This window comes from Typopeltis vanoorti, chromosome 21, assembly GCF_054136105.1.
Source record: "Typopeltis vanoorti isolate ZY-2024b chromosome 21, IOZ_Tvanoo_1.0, whole genome shotgun sequence".
Lineage (NCBI taxonomy): Eukaryota > Metazoa > Arthropoda > Arachnida > Uropygi > Thelyphonidae > Typopeltis > Typopeltis vanoorti.
Genome location: NC_143569.1, coordinates 63,808,154 through 63,825,508, shown reverse-complemented (window position 1 = coordinate 63,825,508; position 17,355 = coordinate 63,808,154). Strand labels below are relative to the sequence as shown.

Sequence of the window (17,355 nt, the reverse complement as noted above, 5' to 3'; positions counted from 1 at the left end):
ACCGTTTCTCAAGTATACTGGCATAAATCTTGCCTGGAACACTTAGTAGGGAAATTCCTCTCTAATTCTTACATTCTGTTTTATTTCCCTTTTTATATATGGGTACTATGAGATCTCTACTCCAATCATCAGGAATTCGTCCCTCTGTCCAGGCTTTCTGAACTATGCAGTGCAGCCACTGTAAGACTCTTATACCACCATACTTCAGCATTTCTGGTCGAATATCATCTACTTTTGCTGCCTTTCCACATTTCAAGCCTTTGATGACTTTTTCTACTTCAAGTATGGATATGTATTCCTGACTGCATGCCTGGTCAGTGTTTTTTACCACTGTGCTGTCATCACTGCTTGTTTCATTTAGCAGTTTTTCAAAGTAATTACTCCATACTTCAAGGATATCTTTTTCTCCCGTTTTCATGTCACCTTTATCATCTCTAATTCCTTTTATAGCACTCTTTCCTCCATTCTTAAGCTTCAACAACCTCCAGAATATTTTGCCACCTTCTTGATATTTATTTTCTATATTCTTGCCAAAGTCCTCCCATGACTTTTGTTTAGCTAGTTTTACACAGTGTTTAGCATTCTTGCATTTGTCTCTATATTCTCTAAGAGCACAAGCTGACTTATTTGACAGGAACTTTTGGTATGCTTTCTTCTTTTCCTTCACTGCCTCTTTAGCCTCCTTTGTCCACCAGGGAGTTCTGATTTTTTTATCCTTACAAACAACCTCACCACATGCCTCTCTGGCAGAATCAATCAATGTTTTCTTCAGAGTTTGCCAATGAATCTCCAAGGTTTGATTCCTGTTCTCAAACTCTTTCATTTTTCCTTCAATAATCTTTGTGTATTTTAGTCTACAGCTCACATCTGAGAGCTGCTCAACTTTTATTCGCTTTAAAACTTGCTTATATGTTATTCTTTTCAATATGAAATTCAATTTTATCCTGCTCATGACTAAATAGTGATCACTTCCAATTTCAAATCCTCTGTACACTCTGGTGTCCTGCACCAGGGAGAAAACATCACTATCAACAATAACATAGTCAATGAGACTTTTCTTATTCCTTGCCTCTTCTCTCCATGTGAATTTGTGCACATTTTTATGTTGGAACATGGTGTTAGTAATAACCAGTCCATGTTCCTGAGCAGAAATCTAACAGATATTTGCCATTATTATTAGCTTTGCTCTTTTCTCCAAATTTTCCCAAAATATTTTTGTATGTCTCACAATCATTTCCTACTCTGCTATTTAGATCCCCAACAAGGACCAACTTTTCATTTTTCATTGTGTCAGTTGCTTTTTCTAAAGCCTCAAAAAATTCCTCCACTTCTACCTTAGTAGAACCTTCTGTGCGACCATAGGCACAAATAAGTCTTATTGTCCAGTTCCCCATTCTCATATTTGCCCACATTACTCTACTTGAGACTGACTGTCATTCAATAAGATTAGCCTCGTATTTTGTGTTGAATACTATGGCTACTCCTTCTTTTCCTTGATTGTCATTGCCTGAATATAACATTTTGTATTTATTGCTCAGAAAGATCTCACCAGTTTTGGTCTTTTTTTGTTTCAGTCACCCCTATTATGTTGATCTGGTACTTATCTACTTCCTCAGCTAGCTCCATTTCTTTGATATTCAGGCTTCTTACGTTGATAGTACCGATCTTTAACTCTGGTGATGTTGAGTTGGGGTTTATTTTCAGATTTGTTCCAGTAGCTGACTTTTCGCTGTTCACCCTGGTTCCCTGGCGAAAACAATGGGGGCCTTGTTTAACCGGGCGACGCTCCAGCCGGCATGAAATTTTGTTATGTTGTACCATCATTCTATATTTTGGTTTAACCAATAAGAATACAATTTGGTCGGCTAAATCCTAAATTGCCAGCCCATCCTCGTCCGTTCAGTGTCCAAGTAGATACTGAACAGGGTGCACCATGAGAAGGTGAGGATTGGACATTAGGTCAGAAGCTCTGGTCGGTTCTCCGCATTCCTTTAAAGGCTATGTGGAGGTCTCCTCTCAGTTATACAACTTTGACCCTTAAGCACCCCAAAATTTAATTTTTGTTAAATTTGCTTCTGTCCGTATCGCGCATGTAGTTAAAAGCAGCTAATTTATATTAGGGGAAATATCCTTTGGCATGCATGTGCGTCAATTGTTTACTGCATAAAGTATTTATTGTTGAAAATTGTCTTCGTTTTATGCCAGGAAAGCACATTCAGAATCATAAGTGTGTTAATCTCATGCTGAGAACTTTATTTTTTGGTGAGTTACATACAATATGTAATGCGTTTTTTTATGTAAAAAATTTATTAAGTTCATAATATGAAGCTAAACAAATATCTAATTGTCTCAGTAATTTTCCGGAACGCTCCATTGAGGGATTATTATCCGTAAAATCACTTCCTAACTTTCTTTCCAAGTCCAATCCTTCTGCTAATTTCTTTAAACCGAATTCTTTAACGGATTCATCATGATCAAAATCTTCGGCAGAATTTTCTGCGCCATTTGGTTCGATGTTATCTATTAATTGTACCAGTTCTTCCTCATTTAAATCTATTTCCCCATCAATTAATTTACTAATTTCGTTTTCAACCATATTGCAAAATCCCTCTAAGTGGCTTAGCTCTAAGTGTTAAAACCAAGAAATATATAGTGAATGTTGTTATGACAGTTTCACATGTTATGGAATTCGGTTGAAGAGAATTAGCATTTCAACTCAACAATTGTAGGTTGTGGGTCGCGCAACCTTTTGTTAATAACGCACCAATCATATGTACATCTTCATAGCTGCTCTCTGGTGTAAAACAAAATTTAACTTGTAACAATTAAAAAAAGGTTGAATAATTTATAAGCATATGAAAGGATATCAATGTAAATCATTGATGTGCCAGCAAAATTCTTGGACGTGCCACCTCTGGCATGCGAGCCATAGGTTTGCCATCTATACCTTAGAAGAATGAAATATAAGGTGTGGCAATATTGGAGTCTTGGTAAATCTAATATGTAGGAAAATTGTCAACGCAAGTTAGTAATAATGTTTTTCATGTAGGACAATTATAGTATCCTGTATATCCCTTGAGGATACATATCAGAATTTGATGATCTCTTTAGTATGTACTTAGTTGACCAATGTTTTACTGAACTGGCATTCATCTGCTTTCCACTAAAACTGTTACTACAAGAAGTAGCATTTACTACTAAACATACTTTTTCAGTCCATCCTCGGGCATACTGAACCTGCATCTCCTCTTTTTCTTTCATTCCAGTCTTCTGTTTTGTTTGTAACAGTCTTTTTCATTAAGTGTTCTCTAACAACTTTAACTCTTAAACAATGTAATTGTAATCCTTCTCCCATAACTTTTGCCTATACATGGCAGAAGCATGTTGTATGTTCTACAATATCTCATTCACATGTGATTTATACAAAACACACAGATACGTACAGTTTGTATTGTTACCTTATCTCTTTTAATATTTATAGTGAATATATTATGAGAATGACTAACTTACATATAAAAAAAAAACAGATGGAATTAAGATTGGAGGAAGAAGAATAAGCAATTGAAGATATGCAGATTATAAAGCCCTCATGACAAACTGAGAAGAATCTGGAGTAGTTGATTCCATTAGTTAAGAGGGGAAGTAAAAAAAAGCTGGACTTGATTTAAACATCAGTAAAACAAAAGTGATGACTCTGCCAATTTAGATGAACTGATGATTGGTAGAGGTAAAATAGAGGTTGAAAGTCATGATTTATTAGGGTCCAGAATAAGAAATACTGGTTGGTTGAAAATGAAATTGGACAGCCTATGTTCACAAGATCACCAAAAGGCAAAAACAACTAGATGGCATATAACAACTATATATATATATATATATAAATCATATTTTAAGTAAGTATTTATGATACTTGGCCAAGCAATCCTGTTATAAAACTATATGATGCCCATTGGTATGAGAGGGTAAGTTGCCCTTACATTACTAACTCTGATAACATTCTCTTTGGAACTTGTTTTCATTGATTAACCACAGTACTTCATAAACATTTTGACATCATTCATTCATTCATTAATGAAACACTGATGACTTTGCACATTCCACTCTTTTAATTTACAACAACAGTGAACTGATTGGGCTCTTTGACCATGTCAAGGATATTCTGTGTGCAAACTCTATTTTTAATGTATGCTCTTCCCTCTTTCACCTCCAACACAAAGGTCCTGAGAAGTTATATATGTGAGCATATCACATTTGGCAGTGTCACCTGCATGCAAGTTGTTGCCTCACTTATCTATGATTCATATTTTGAACATAATGCATTTGATGCTACTAGATGTGATATGCTCACATATATCTTCCTAGGTCCTTTTTTATAAGATTTTATTTTTCTGACCTTTACTTAACTTTTAACTACATAAAAAAAAATACTGGGCATTGAACTCATTATATACCTCCAGCCATGATAAAGGAGGATGAATCAGCTGCAAAAGAAGAATGGAAATAGATCATAGGTAACTTTTCAGTTAATTTTGAGTTCTAATTTTCTAAACATACATAAATTGTGTTTCTTCATTAATTATAACAGAAATTAAGATTTCTGCTGTAAAATTTATTACAGTACTTCTTGTTTTTTTTTTTTTTTTTTTTTTTTTTTTTTTTTTTTTTTTTTTTAACTACTATAGACTCTTGCTTCAGGCATGGGAGAGCTCCATCTTGAAATTTATGCTCAAGTAAGTACTGCTATTTTAAGTGCTTCACTTTATCATAAGAATTCTGCTTCCTAGTATACGCTTTTTATACAAGTGATTAGTGAAAATTTGTGATTTTTTTTTTAACTGGTAGATAGAACTTTTGTTCTCTGAAAAATGTTCAAAATGATCTATTGAATCTGTGAACTGGACTGCCTATTTATTGCAAATTATAATATTAATTCATTGTTAAGTTAATGAAATACATAAACAGATATGCATATTGACTTTAATAAAATATCAAAATAAACACCTAAAGAACTGATTATATATCAGAAGATGATCATATATACACTGTATTTCAGAACATATATGGACATCTCCATTTTTTATTTTATTTTATTTTTTGTTTTTCAAGAACAGAATATGAGTACAAACCAAATATCATGGCAAGGGGATTAGAATTTCTTTTTTGTGTTAATCTCACACTGGATAGTATTCAATCAGTAATACATTATTATCATGAAAGAACAGAAATTTAAAGTGAAAGAAACTTTTTAACTTTGGATTTGAAGACCTCCAGATTGCACTCTTTAAGAAATACATAGGGAAAGGCTATTCCAGAAGAAAACATCAGAGTGAATACAAAGGAAAAAGAAAATTTCTCTGAATTTCATGTTAATCTGAAGTGGTACTGAGTGGCTGCTACATGTTATAACAGATTTAGAGGATAGAGTAGGAGAATTAACAATAACATTTTTTGATGAACAGTGACCAAGGAAATATCTGTAGAAAGTACTAGCAGCAGTAAATGAACCATAATTAATCATCCTTTTATCTTCTCAGTCTAGGATTTTTAGATAGCTCTTAGGAGCAACTTCCAGATGTGTATTCAATAATAGTTGTAGAAAGTTTTTCTGCCTCAGTAACAAAGTAAACAAGTTTTTAATGGTACTTGTGATATTGTAACAATTATTAGAAATGCACAGTCACAAGAAAAATAATAATTTTATTATTGCAAATATTTTGACTTGAAATAACATGCCATCAGTGCACAAAAATAATTACAAGATAAAGCTAGAACAAGGAATGTTATTGCTTTTCTGAGTTGCATAATGAAGTGTCACCATGTGGATAGCTACAAACTAAGATGAAATTACAAAAAACTAAAAATAAATTAGCTTGAAATACATTAAAATAATGAAAATATATAATTAAAATAATTCAATAAAAAAGAGGGTGCTTAAGGGTCAAAGCTGTATAATTGGGAGGAAACCTCTATTTATCCTTTTAAAGAATGCAGAGAACCAACCGGAGCTTCTGATCTAATATCGAGTCCTCATATTCTTGTGGCACACCCTCTTAGGTATATGCCTGAATACTAAATAAACAAAGATGCACTGGAAATTTGGGATTTAGAAGACCAAACTGCATTCTTATTAGTTTAAACTACAATGTAAAATGATGATACAATATGACAGAATTTCATGCCTGCTGGGGCTGTTGTTTAACCACCCGGTTAAACAAGGCCACCACTGTTTTCATCAGGAAATCGGGGCGAACGGCACAGTCAATTACTGGAACAAATCCTGGAACACATCCCAACTCGACACCAGCAGAGTTCAAGATTGGTACTATCAATGTAAGCAGCATCAATTGAAAAGAAATAGAGCTAGCACAAAAATTGGATAAGTACCAAATTAGCATAATAGGTGTGACTGAAACAAAGAAGACAAAAAAAAAGGTGAGACCTTTCTAAGCAACAAATACAAAATGTTATATTCAGGCAATAACAGTCAGGGAAAAGAAGGAGTAGCTAAAGTATTCAACACTGAATAGAGGATAACGTTCTTGAATGTCAGGCATTAATCAAGTAGAGTAATTGGCAAATATCAGAATGGGAAACTGGACAATGAGATTTATGGTCCCACAGGAACTCCTACAAAGTAAGAAGTGGAGGAATTTTTTGAGTCATTAGAGAAGGCAGCTCCACAAAAAAAAAAAAAAAAAAAAAAAAGTTGGTTCTTGTTGGAGATCTAAACAGCAGAGTAGGAAATGATTACCAGACATATAAAAATGTTTTGGAAAAATTATTATTAGCTAATAATTTACCATTATTAGCTAATAATAATGGTAAATGCCATCTGGATTTCTGTTCAGGATATGAAGCAGCTATTATTAACATCATGTTCCAGCATAAAAATATACACAAATACACATGGGAGAGAAGATGCTAGAAATAATAAAAGTTTCATTGACTATGTTATAATTTGGTAGCAATGTTTTCCCATTAGTTCAGGACACAAGAGTATACAAAGGATTTGAAATTGGAAGTGATCACTATTTAGTTTTGAGCAGGATAAAATTGAATTTCATATTGAAAAGAAGAGTGTGCACGAAAGTTTTAAAATGAATCAAAGCTGAGCAGCTTCAGAGACATAAACATCATTGAAAAAAAAAAAAAAATGAAAGAGTTTGAAAACAAGAAACAAACCTTGGAGATTCATTGGCAAGCCCTGAAGAAAACATTCATTCAGCTGGAGAGGCTTGTGGTGAGGTCTGCAAGGATAGAAAAATCTGAACTCTGTGTTAGACTCAGAAAGTTAAAGGCAGTCAAGGAAAAGAAGAATGTGTATTGAAAATTCCTGGCAAGTAAGTCAGCTTGTTCTCTTAGAGAAGACGGAGAAGTATGTAAGAAAGATAAGCACTGTGTAAAACTAGCTAAACAGAAGTAATGGGAAAACTTTGGTATAAACACAGAAAATAAATATTAGGAAGGTGGCAAAATATTCTGGAGACTATTGAAAAAGTTTAGAAATCAAAGAAAAAGTACTGTAAAAGAAAACAGAGATGATAAAAAGGTGACATGAAAACTGAAGATAAAGATATTCTAGATGTTTGGAGTAATTACTTTGAAAGACTGCTAAATGAAACAAGCGGTTTCAGCACGGTGGTAGAAAGCTCAGCACAGTCATGAAAACATATTCATTCTTTAAGTAGATAAAGTCATTAAAAATGAAATGTGGAAAGGCAGCTGGAATAAATAACATTTGACCAGAAATGCTCAAATATGGAAGTATAAATGTTTTACAATGGCTGCATTGCATAATTCAGAAGGTCATATCAGAGGATCAAATTCCAGATGATTGGAGCAGAGCTCTCATAGTACCCACCTATAAACAGGTAAATAAAATTGAATGTGAGAATTAGAGTTATTTCTCTATTGAATGTTCATGGTAAGTATTTATGCAAGTAGAGAAACAGCTAAGAACAGTTGTTGAAGGTAAGCTTGGTGAAGAACAAGCTGGATTCAGGCCAAATAGAGGTTATCAGGATCAACCATCCATCCATCTTCAAGGCCCACCTTTCCTAATTGGGTTGTGTGGGGGGGGGGGGGGGGGAGCAGCTGCAAGAGGGACTTCCAGTGGTCACGATCCTCCGCCACCAAGCTCAGGTGTTCTTGTGGGACTCCCAGACGTGTCCACCCAAAGTTTTGAATATAATCTATCCAGCAAGAATTAGGTCATCTGCAAAAAAGCTGACATTCAGTGCTACATCTTCCAGTTCTGACACACTCACTGCCTCGGCCATGCCTATCAATCTAGTCCATAAATATTATGAAACGGAGGGATGACAGAACACTTGGCAGAGACCAACGGAGACTGTGAAAGGTTCAGACTTTGTGCTGGACACAAAACTCTGGGCATTCATACAGGGACTTGATGGCAGCTAATTGTTGGCCATCCACTCCATACTCCTGTACTACTTGCCAAAGTTTATCCCGAGGAACTCGGTCATATGTCTTCTCCAAGTCCACAAAACATGTGTAGACATTCTTGGCATATTTCCAAGATTTCTCAAAGACTTGCCTTAAAGTGAAGATTTGGTCAGTTGTGCTTCTACCAGGACAAAAGCCACATTGTTCTTTTTGGAACTTTGACTCAGCTATGCTCCTGCACCTTCTTTCCAAGCACCTAGCATATACTTTTCCAGGCAGGCTGAGCAGAGAGAGAGAGAGAGAGATGCCACGGTAGTTGCTGCAATCTCTCTGGTCCCCCTTCTTGAAGACAGGTATTACTATGCCTATCTGCCACTGCTTTGGTGCTCGTCCAGATATCCAAGCAGCCTGACACATTCGAGTCAGCCAGAGAACACCATCTCGATCCAAGGCTTTTAGCATTTCAGGCCGAATTTCATCATCACCAGTAGACCTGCCTGATTTTAGCGATTTTATTGCTAAATGCTGTGAGACCAGTCATTACCCAGATCTGCACCTCTTGGATGTCCACAGCTTCCAGGCCACCTGGGTTAAGAAGGCTCTCAAAGTATTCGCTCCATCTGTAGAGGATATCCTTCTCAATTGTTAAAAGTTCACCATCAGAGGCCTTAATTGCCCTTGCTGTGCATGATTTCCTCCCTCAAAGGTGGCGGATGGTCTGCCAGAATACCTTGTTTGCATTTGCATAGAATGAGTCTAATCTTTCTTCAAAGGATTCCCAATGCTATATGTGTGATAAGGCTCTGGATGAAAAACCACAACTTTGCTGTGGTGCAAGCCAAGTGAGGCATGAAAAGCAGCAGCTTTTCTCACCTCAGTGTATCGGAAACGCATCTCGGGTGACTGACGCAACCCTAAGCCATGTTAGGTAGGCCTCCTTTTTTGCCCAGACAGCTTTTTGGACCTCTTGGTTCCACCAAGGTGTCATTTTCTCACTGCCCATCGCCATGCCGAGCCGCTTTTTTGCCACAGCATGAGAGTGCAGAGGCAGTGGCAGCTGTTCTGAACAGCTCCCATTCCTCCTCCTCAACAACTGAAGTATGTCTGGAAATCTCTTTGAACCTGGAGGAGATATTATCTGTAAATTTCATTTTCCAATGCCTCCCATTTCATGCAGTATAGCTGCTTAGATCTACCGGCATTAATGGTAGCATTTGGTTTCTGTAACTGTAGAGTGCAGACAACAAGGTGGTGGTCAGTTGACAGCTCTGTCCCTCTCTTCATACGGAGCCTCTTTTCATCTGGAGCCTTAACACATACACACACACACACACATCCCCCCACAATGGGATCCACTCAACAACACAGTCTGACAGCCAGGGGCTTGTGAGTATCCCCACACCCTCCTGAGCAGATATTGTCGGGCTTTCACCCTTCATCCAGGTCGACAGTTCCAGAGCCTCTTGGTCGAGGAAAGCTTGGCTAAATCTAATTGGCAGCGCTTGGCTTCCTCGACCAGTTCCTTTTCCTTCCCTGCCAGAGAAAATATGTTTCAGTTGCCTAAAGCCATAGCCTGGTGCCGTTGTCATTGCCATTTCCATCTTTTTGCAGAACCATTTCTTTGCACTGCCCCTAAACACCTTCCCAAACAGGTAGTGGGTCCATTGATAGAGTTTCCTCTAGAAGAGTGCTGAGGAATGGTGTCTAAGGAAGACTGTAACATATTTTTCGAATGGGTCCCTCTGCCTAAAACCTGAACGCGTTCCTCGGTAACTCGCACGATGGAAGATGCGGTAAGACCATTATATGATGACCTGACCATGTTACAGTGTTTGCTAGTGCTCTATTAGCACTACCACCTCGGTTCTGGGCTGCTCAGGTTTCCCCTCATTGCAACTGGCTTACATATCTGCAAGCCGTTTCTGCTATCCAACACCTGCAGACCTGCCCAGTAGCTGAGGCTCTGTATGAAATCAGGATCATATTTTCCCTTTAAGACAAATAGTTGAGAAATCTTCAGAATATAACAAGGATTTGTATTTAAGTTTTGTTGATCTGGAAGAGGAATATGACAAGTTACCAAGAGGAAAGCTCTTCAAAACACTACAGTTATATGGTTTATATGGGACATTATATCAAGCAATACATAGGCTCTATTTAAGTTGTAAGTCAGCAATTAGAAGGAAGTACAAGGAAGTGGTTTGATGTTGAATTATTTGCGTGACAAGAGTGCGCATTATCTCCACTGTTATTCGTTATCTATGTGGATGATATTATGAAGGAAATGGTATTAAATCTGATATGTGAAACTTGATTTAGCTCTTTCCTTTATGCAGGTGTTTACTTCTATGTAAACACCTGCATAAAGTTTCGTATATATAAATAAAAATACAAATACAATGAAAATAGGCAAACATTGAAAACCTCAACCATGTACTGAATGGTGAACCTATAGAACAAAAAAAACATTTCAGCTATCTAGACACAATTTTTAGTCAAGATGGCAAATTAATATGGAAGCAGACAATAATATTAGCAAAGCTGGTGTGGTTGGGAGTCAGTTGAATAAATTTATATGGAATAAGAAAGAAATTAGCTGGCCTGATTGGCTGAATGATTAGCACATCCACCATCTAGCCAAAAGGCTGCGCGATCAAATCCCGCTATGAGCATGGATGTTTGTGATTGTCTGTGAAAATACTTGGTATAGATGATGCGGTTTGCTGTAGTTGGTGGATTGAGAGATGGAGAGTTGTAAAGTAGGTGCCCTCCCTTGATGAGTCTTTGGACTTCTTGGAGGTGTCACGTAATAATGATGATGATGATAATTAGTCAAAACTCTAAATTAGCTGTATACAAGACTGTGTTCAAACCAATTTTAATTTATGGATCTGAGAGCTGAGTTAGAAATAAAACATTCATCAAAGACTGGAGACCAAAGATATAAGAGTTCTGAGAAAAATTAGTGGATTCAACAGATGGCATCATTAGCAGTATCACTTTAAAAACAAGGATGTTAGGAGAGGACTTGCCATTGTTAGCATTCAGGAATGTGTTAGCAGAGTTAATCTCAGATGGTATGGTCATTTAAACAGAATGGGAGAGGAAAGATTGACAAAACACATGTTCTTTGCCAGGTTTGCAGGGAAAAGACCCAGAAGAAGACTAAGATGTAACAGATTAATTTGGAGGGAAAATTTTAATCGGAAGTTTGTAATGGTGTAACTTTTTCATTTAGTACCATCATAATTATCCTGTACATCCCCTGAGGGTATATATCAGGAATTTGCTGATTATGAATAAAAAATAAAAGAGTGAGATGCCACCCTATTGTTTGCCATTTATGAAGATTGTGGCTCTTTCAAATCTTGGTAATGGATATACTGCCATTCTGATTTAAGTTTGGGAAGTATACAAGTTCTTCAGACCTCTCTTTAAACATCTGCTGAAACTTAAACCAACACTGATGAAAAAGACAAGTATTGACCAGAGGATACTATGGGTAGTGTCCACCTCATAGTGTTCCAGGCCTGAATTTTCAGATTTATTGTGGTTGATATAAGACTAGTGTTCCCATAGTCATTTTTCAACCAAACATCTTGTTTATTTCTATGTTCACATTTCTGTGGTTGTTGCTATTATTTATGTTGAAGTTTCTGAAACAGAAAACCACATAGACGTGGAATGCAAATGATAATTTACTTGCTAAATTTAATTATTTACAAGCAGATGTGTCTCTAATTTAAGCTAGCATTATCAGATGCAATTTAACACTACACACTCATTGAAGACACAAACCAAAATGACCTGGATAACAAAGACTGTTTGTGTTCCTTTTCCTGACCCAAAGTAGTTTGTTTTGTTGTCCAAAATATTGAGTTCCATACTGGCAAGGGATGCTTTTAGACAACTGGGAAGGAGATTGGGGTGTCTAGGCGATCCTTGATTTGTCTTAGGCAGGTAGATATTTTGTTTAGAGGTTGGTATACTATTTTGATTTGGTGTTGTTTTCAAGAGTTATCTGTTATGTTTGATGTAGGGTAAAGATATAGTGTGTATATATATAGTTTAGTTTGGAGTGGAGGGGGGGGGGTGTTCTTTTTAAGAATTTTGGAATGATGTGAGCAGAGCCTGTCATTCCAGCTGCAGTGCTGGTGCTGAGGATGAAATTTGCTCTGCTCCAGGAGCTAAAGTTTTGAAAGTTACAAGTTTCTGAGCAAAATGGCAGTGTGAAGTGCCATATAGGTATCTGTGTATGTGTATGTATGGGCTTATGGCAAACTAAACATATGCGGGACCCATCTGCTTACCTTGTAACTAAAGTATCCAAGAAGGCAAGAGAGCCCCTTTTTTTTTTCCTCTTCCACGGGGAAACTTATGCTCTAAATAAAAGAGGAAATATAATTTCTTGGATGTTTAAGAAGCAATACTTGTGATATATTTATGCCAAAGAAGAGCGAAGATTAAAATAAACCAAGATGTTCCAATCTTAGTTTATGTACCAAGATTGAAACATCTTGGTTTATCATATTTTGGTTTATCAAAACAGGATTGAGTTTTGCTATAATTGAAGCTAACAAAGTTATCAGAACTCCAACAAGAATGGCTTGAAGGTCAGTGTTCTGTCACTGACAAAACTGTGAGTTATATTTAATCAGCTGGAGAAGCCATTGATATACAAGCATTAAGAGTAGATGAAAGAACAGTCCTGGTGTCCTAGGATAAATTTCAAAGTTTGAGGATGAAGATTCATCCACTATTGCATATGAGGTGCATCCAAAGAGAAAACAAACAGTCCAGTTGCAGAAAACAGACCATAAGATTGGAACTTGCCTAATAGGCCTTTGTATCCAATGGTCAGATGCATTCAAGATGTCAAGATCAACTATTAGAGTTTTCAAACTCTTCTATACCATTTGTCCAAAGATGGGTCACATAAGTAAAATCTCTTTGATAGTGCAGAATCTATGCTGGTTATCATTTATTAGTTGAGAGGTTTCCAGGTATCACAGAAACTGACTAGTAATGGTTTTCTCCATTACTAGTTAGCTTTGCCTCTATCTTCAATTTAGAAAAATTGAAGCTAGAGGCAATGGAATAGGTTGAACAGGAACTAATTTCCAAGCTGTAGGATAAAAGGATAAATACCACTGGAATAGGCAAGTACAAAAAAAAAAAAAAAAGGCAGCAATAAAAAATTGACAATCAGAAAAATGTCATCAGGACCAGAAGACTGATATCAGTTTGGACAGGATACCTCATCTCTTTCTGGATAAAAATCAGAGGAGACATGATATGTTGTAGAATTTAAATGATAGAAGTAGATTTACCAATATCACTAATGCAAGAATTTGGGGTAGAAACAAGGTGATTGATTTTTCTGTGGGTGATGGTGATGCATTGCAGAAAAGGTATGTGTTCAAAAGAGGTAAGCAGGCTTGAACCAAAATCACAACCAGTAGTGTCAAGGAACCAGAAAGCATGGCTTCTAATTGGAAATTATGTGAATTTCTTGCTTTGACCTTTCAAAATAAGTTGTGGATATGTTAATAATTTACTTGCAACTCTTAAACTGTATTAGAGGCATAAAAGAAAGATGGGGGGGGTCGCTTAAAGGTCAAGGCCAGGTAACTGGGAGGAAACCTCCACGTTGCCTTTAAGGAATGCTGAGAACTACCGTGGGACTTATGAACTAATGTCCAGTCCTCGGCTTCACCACGTGAAGCTGAAGACTGGTTAGGGTGTTCGCTGAGCACTGAACCAACAAGGATGGGCTGGTAATTTGGACTAAATGTTACTCTTTATTAGCTTAAACTGGAAATATACATGATAATACAACAGGTCGAAATTTCATTACAACTGTGGCATTGTCCAGCTAAATAAGGTTCTTTCTGTTTTTGTTGGGAATTGAGGCAAACAGTGAAAAGTCAGTTACTCAAACTCCAAGTCAACATCAAAAAGAGGAACAAACCCAACATTAAAAGCATTAAAGATAGGAAATATTAATATAAGGAGTATTAATGGATGGGAAATCAAGCTTGCAGAAGAACTGGAAAAGTACTACATGGAAATACTTGGTATAACTTAGACAAAGAAGACAAACAGGTGAGATTGAACTAAATAAGTATAGATTATATTCAGACAATAATGATACAGAGTAAGGAAGGAGTACAACTTCAAAATGCAGAAATTCCTCCACTTATTCCTTCTCTTAAAGAAGAAGAAGAAATGGAGGAATATTTGGAAGAGGGCAAAGCTAATAATGACGAGTATCTGCTGGATTTTTGCTCAGGATATGGACTAGTCATTAGTAACATGACATACTAACATAAAAATGTCCACAAGGTCATGTGGAGAGAAGACACAAGAAATAAGAAAAGCCTGATTTACTATGTCATTATTGATAGTGATATTTTCATGCTAGTTCAGGATATAAGGGTGCACAGAGGATTTGAAATTGGAAATGAGCGATTTGAAAGTTGAGCAGTTTAGAAAGATAAACTGTATACTTGACTATACAAACATTATTGAAGAAAAAATGAAACAGTTTGAAGTTTTGATGTCTTCATATTGTTGAGAATGGGGGGGGGGGATGTATGTATGTATGTATCTGTGTGAATGGGTTGTCTGTAACAGAGAAAGAAATATTGGAGGTTTATTTTGCACTTGGTTAGACTATAATAAATTTAGTTTAATCCTTTATCCAAGTGTAAGCAAACAAAGTTTGCTCCTGAAAATATCTTCAGGACTGAGGACTCATCCCATCACATCCATCTCAACATAAACAAGCAGTCCTGTTCTGTTGTCCACCATGTTGTTTTTGATGTTCTATCCCTTGCAGACAACTTCACTACATAGCTGAATCAATGTTTTCTTCAGAATTTGTCACTGATAGGCCACAGATTGCTAGACATGACTTGCCATAGTGCCAAAAGTATTTCATGTTCACTGAGGCAAATGTCCATAGTACTTCCTGTCTGTCCAGTCCATAGTAAATTTGATCACATGAACAGGGCACTTCATAGACTCCTGGATGTTATAAAGAAGAGATTCTGTTCTTGGGTGAACAGATGAGAGTTGTCAATTTCACATATGGTTTAAATAGAGTGCATAATTGATGTTTATTAAGCACTCTAGATATCTTTTCAAATGTACATTTAATGTATGGGATGGTAGACAGTGCGGGGGGGGGGGGGGGGGGTTCTGGGAAGCATTAAGTATTTTGTCTATCTTGTGGGGATTATAGCCATTGACCAAGAAGGTGTTTTAACGTGGAAGGGCAGGAGTTTGTTAACTCTTTCTTTAGAGCAGGAAGTGATTTTTTTCAATAATTTGCACACCTTATTCTTTTGTAGAGTTCATGGGATCCTAATCTATAATTCTATAATAGATCAAGATTATATTATAGATTTATAATATCCATCGAGTATCTAGAGATATATATATTGGGATATAAAACACCCAGTATATATGTAGCAGGAAAAATTCACAAACAAGGTACACCCTTACGTACTATTGTGGATAGCATAAACAGTCCCATATATTAACTTGCTAGACATTTAGCCAACTACTAGCCACTCTCACAAACGATTCTTCCTCTTTTGTTAAAAATTGTACCCACCTAAAAAAAGTATTTTAGAAAACCATACCTTAGAAAGTTCAGACATAATGGTGAGTTTTGATATCACCTCACTATTCACAAATGTACCATTAATTGAAACCTTTGAATTACTGAAGTTGCACTTTACCACCATCATCGTCATCATCAAATTCCTGCCATGTACACTCAAGGGGTACAGAATATGATAGTACTACATGAAAAATTTACATCATTACTAATTTCCTATCTACAATTTTCCTCCAAATCAGTCTGTTACTTGGCAAGACACTCCAACATTACCAGATCTTATATTTCTATCATCTAAGGCACTTTGTAACGTATCGATCCACCTATATCTTGGTCTTCCTCTGGATCGTTTTCCTGCCAACTTGGCAGAGAACACTTCTTTTGCTAATCTTTCCTCGCCCATTCTGTTTAAGTGCCCATACCACCTGAGATTAGCTGTGCTAATGCATTCCTGGATGCTGACAATGTCAAGTTCTTTCCTAATATCCTCATTTTTAATATAATATTGCCATTAATGCCATCTGTTCATGCCTCTAATCTTTCTCAGGACTATCATATCTATGGTCTCTAGTCTTTGGTCAAGTGTTTTACTTCTGACCCAGCTATCAGATCCATAAGTTAAAACTGGTTTGAACACTGTCTTGTATACAGCTAATTTAGTGTTCTGACTAATTTCTCTCTTATTCCATATGGATTTATTCAATTGACTTCCTACCATACCAGCTTTGTTGATTCTGTTGTCTATTTCTATATTTAATTTACCATCTTCACTAAAAATCGTGCCTAAGTAGCTGAAATGTTTTACTTGTTCCACAGATTCTCCGTTCACAACACAGTTGACATTTTCAATGATTCTACCTATTTTCATTGTCTTTTTAATGCTGACCTTCATAACTATTACAACAGTTATTCAATTCAGTCAGAGAATCTTGCAAACTTGTAGCGAATTTATTTAGAAGTATAACATCGACCGCATAAAGCTAAGAGCTGACATTAACATCTCCAATTTTGATATCATGTTTAATACCACTTTCCTTCATAATGTGACCCATATTATATAGATAATGAATAACAGAGGGGATAATGTACATCCTTGTCTCACACCAGTTTTAACATTAAACCATCTTCCTGTACTTCCTTCAATTCTAACACTGCTGACTTACAACTCAAATAAAGACTAAGTATTGCTTGATATAATACCCCATTGACACCATACAAGTGTAGTGTATTGAATAGCTTCTCTCTTGGCACCTTGTCATATGCCTTTTCCAAATCGACAAAACTTAAATACAGATCTTTGTTATATTCCCATGATTTCTCCA

At 36.4% G+C, this 17,355-nt stretch overlaps 1 protein-coding gene across 1 annotated transcript in view; it reads left to right on the top strand.

Annotated features, from left to right (window-relative positions):
• mEFG1 (mitochondrial translation elongation factor G 1) overlaps positions 1–17,355 on the top strand; it is a 206,466-nt gene that overhangs the window by 119,100 nt on the left and 70,011 nt on the right. The window contains exon 12 of the mRNA XM_090411581.1: positions 4,683–4,730. Within this exon, the coding sequence (XP_090267707.1) occupies positions 4,683–4,730 (48 nt within the window). The remainder of the gene's footprint in view (positions 1–4,682; positions 4,731–17,355) is intronic.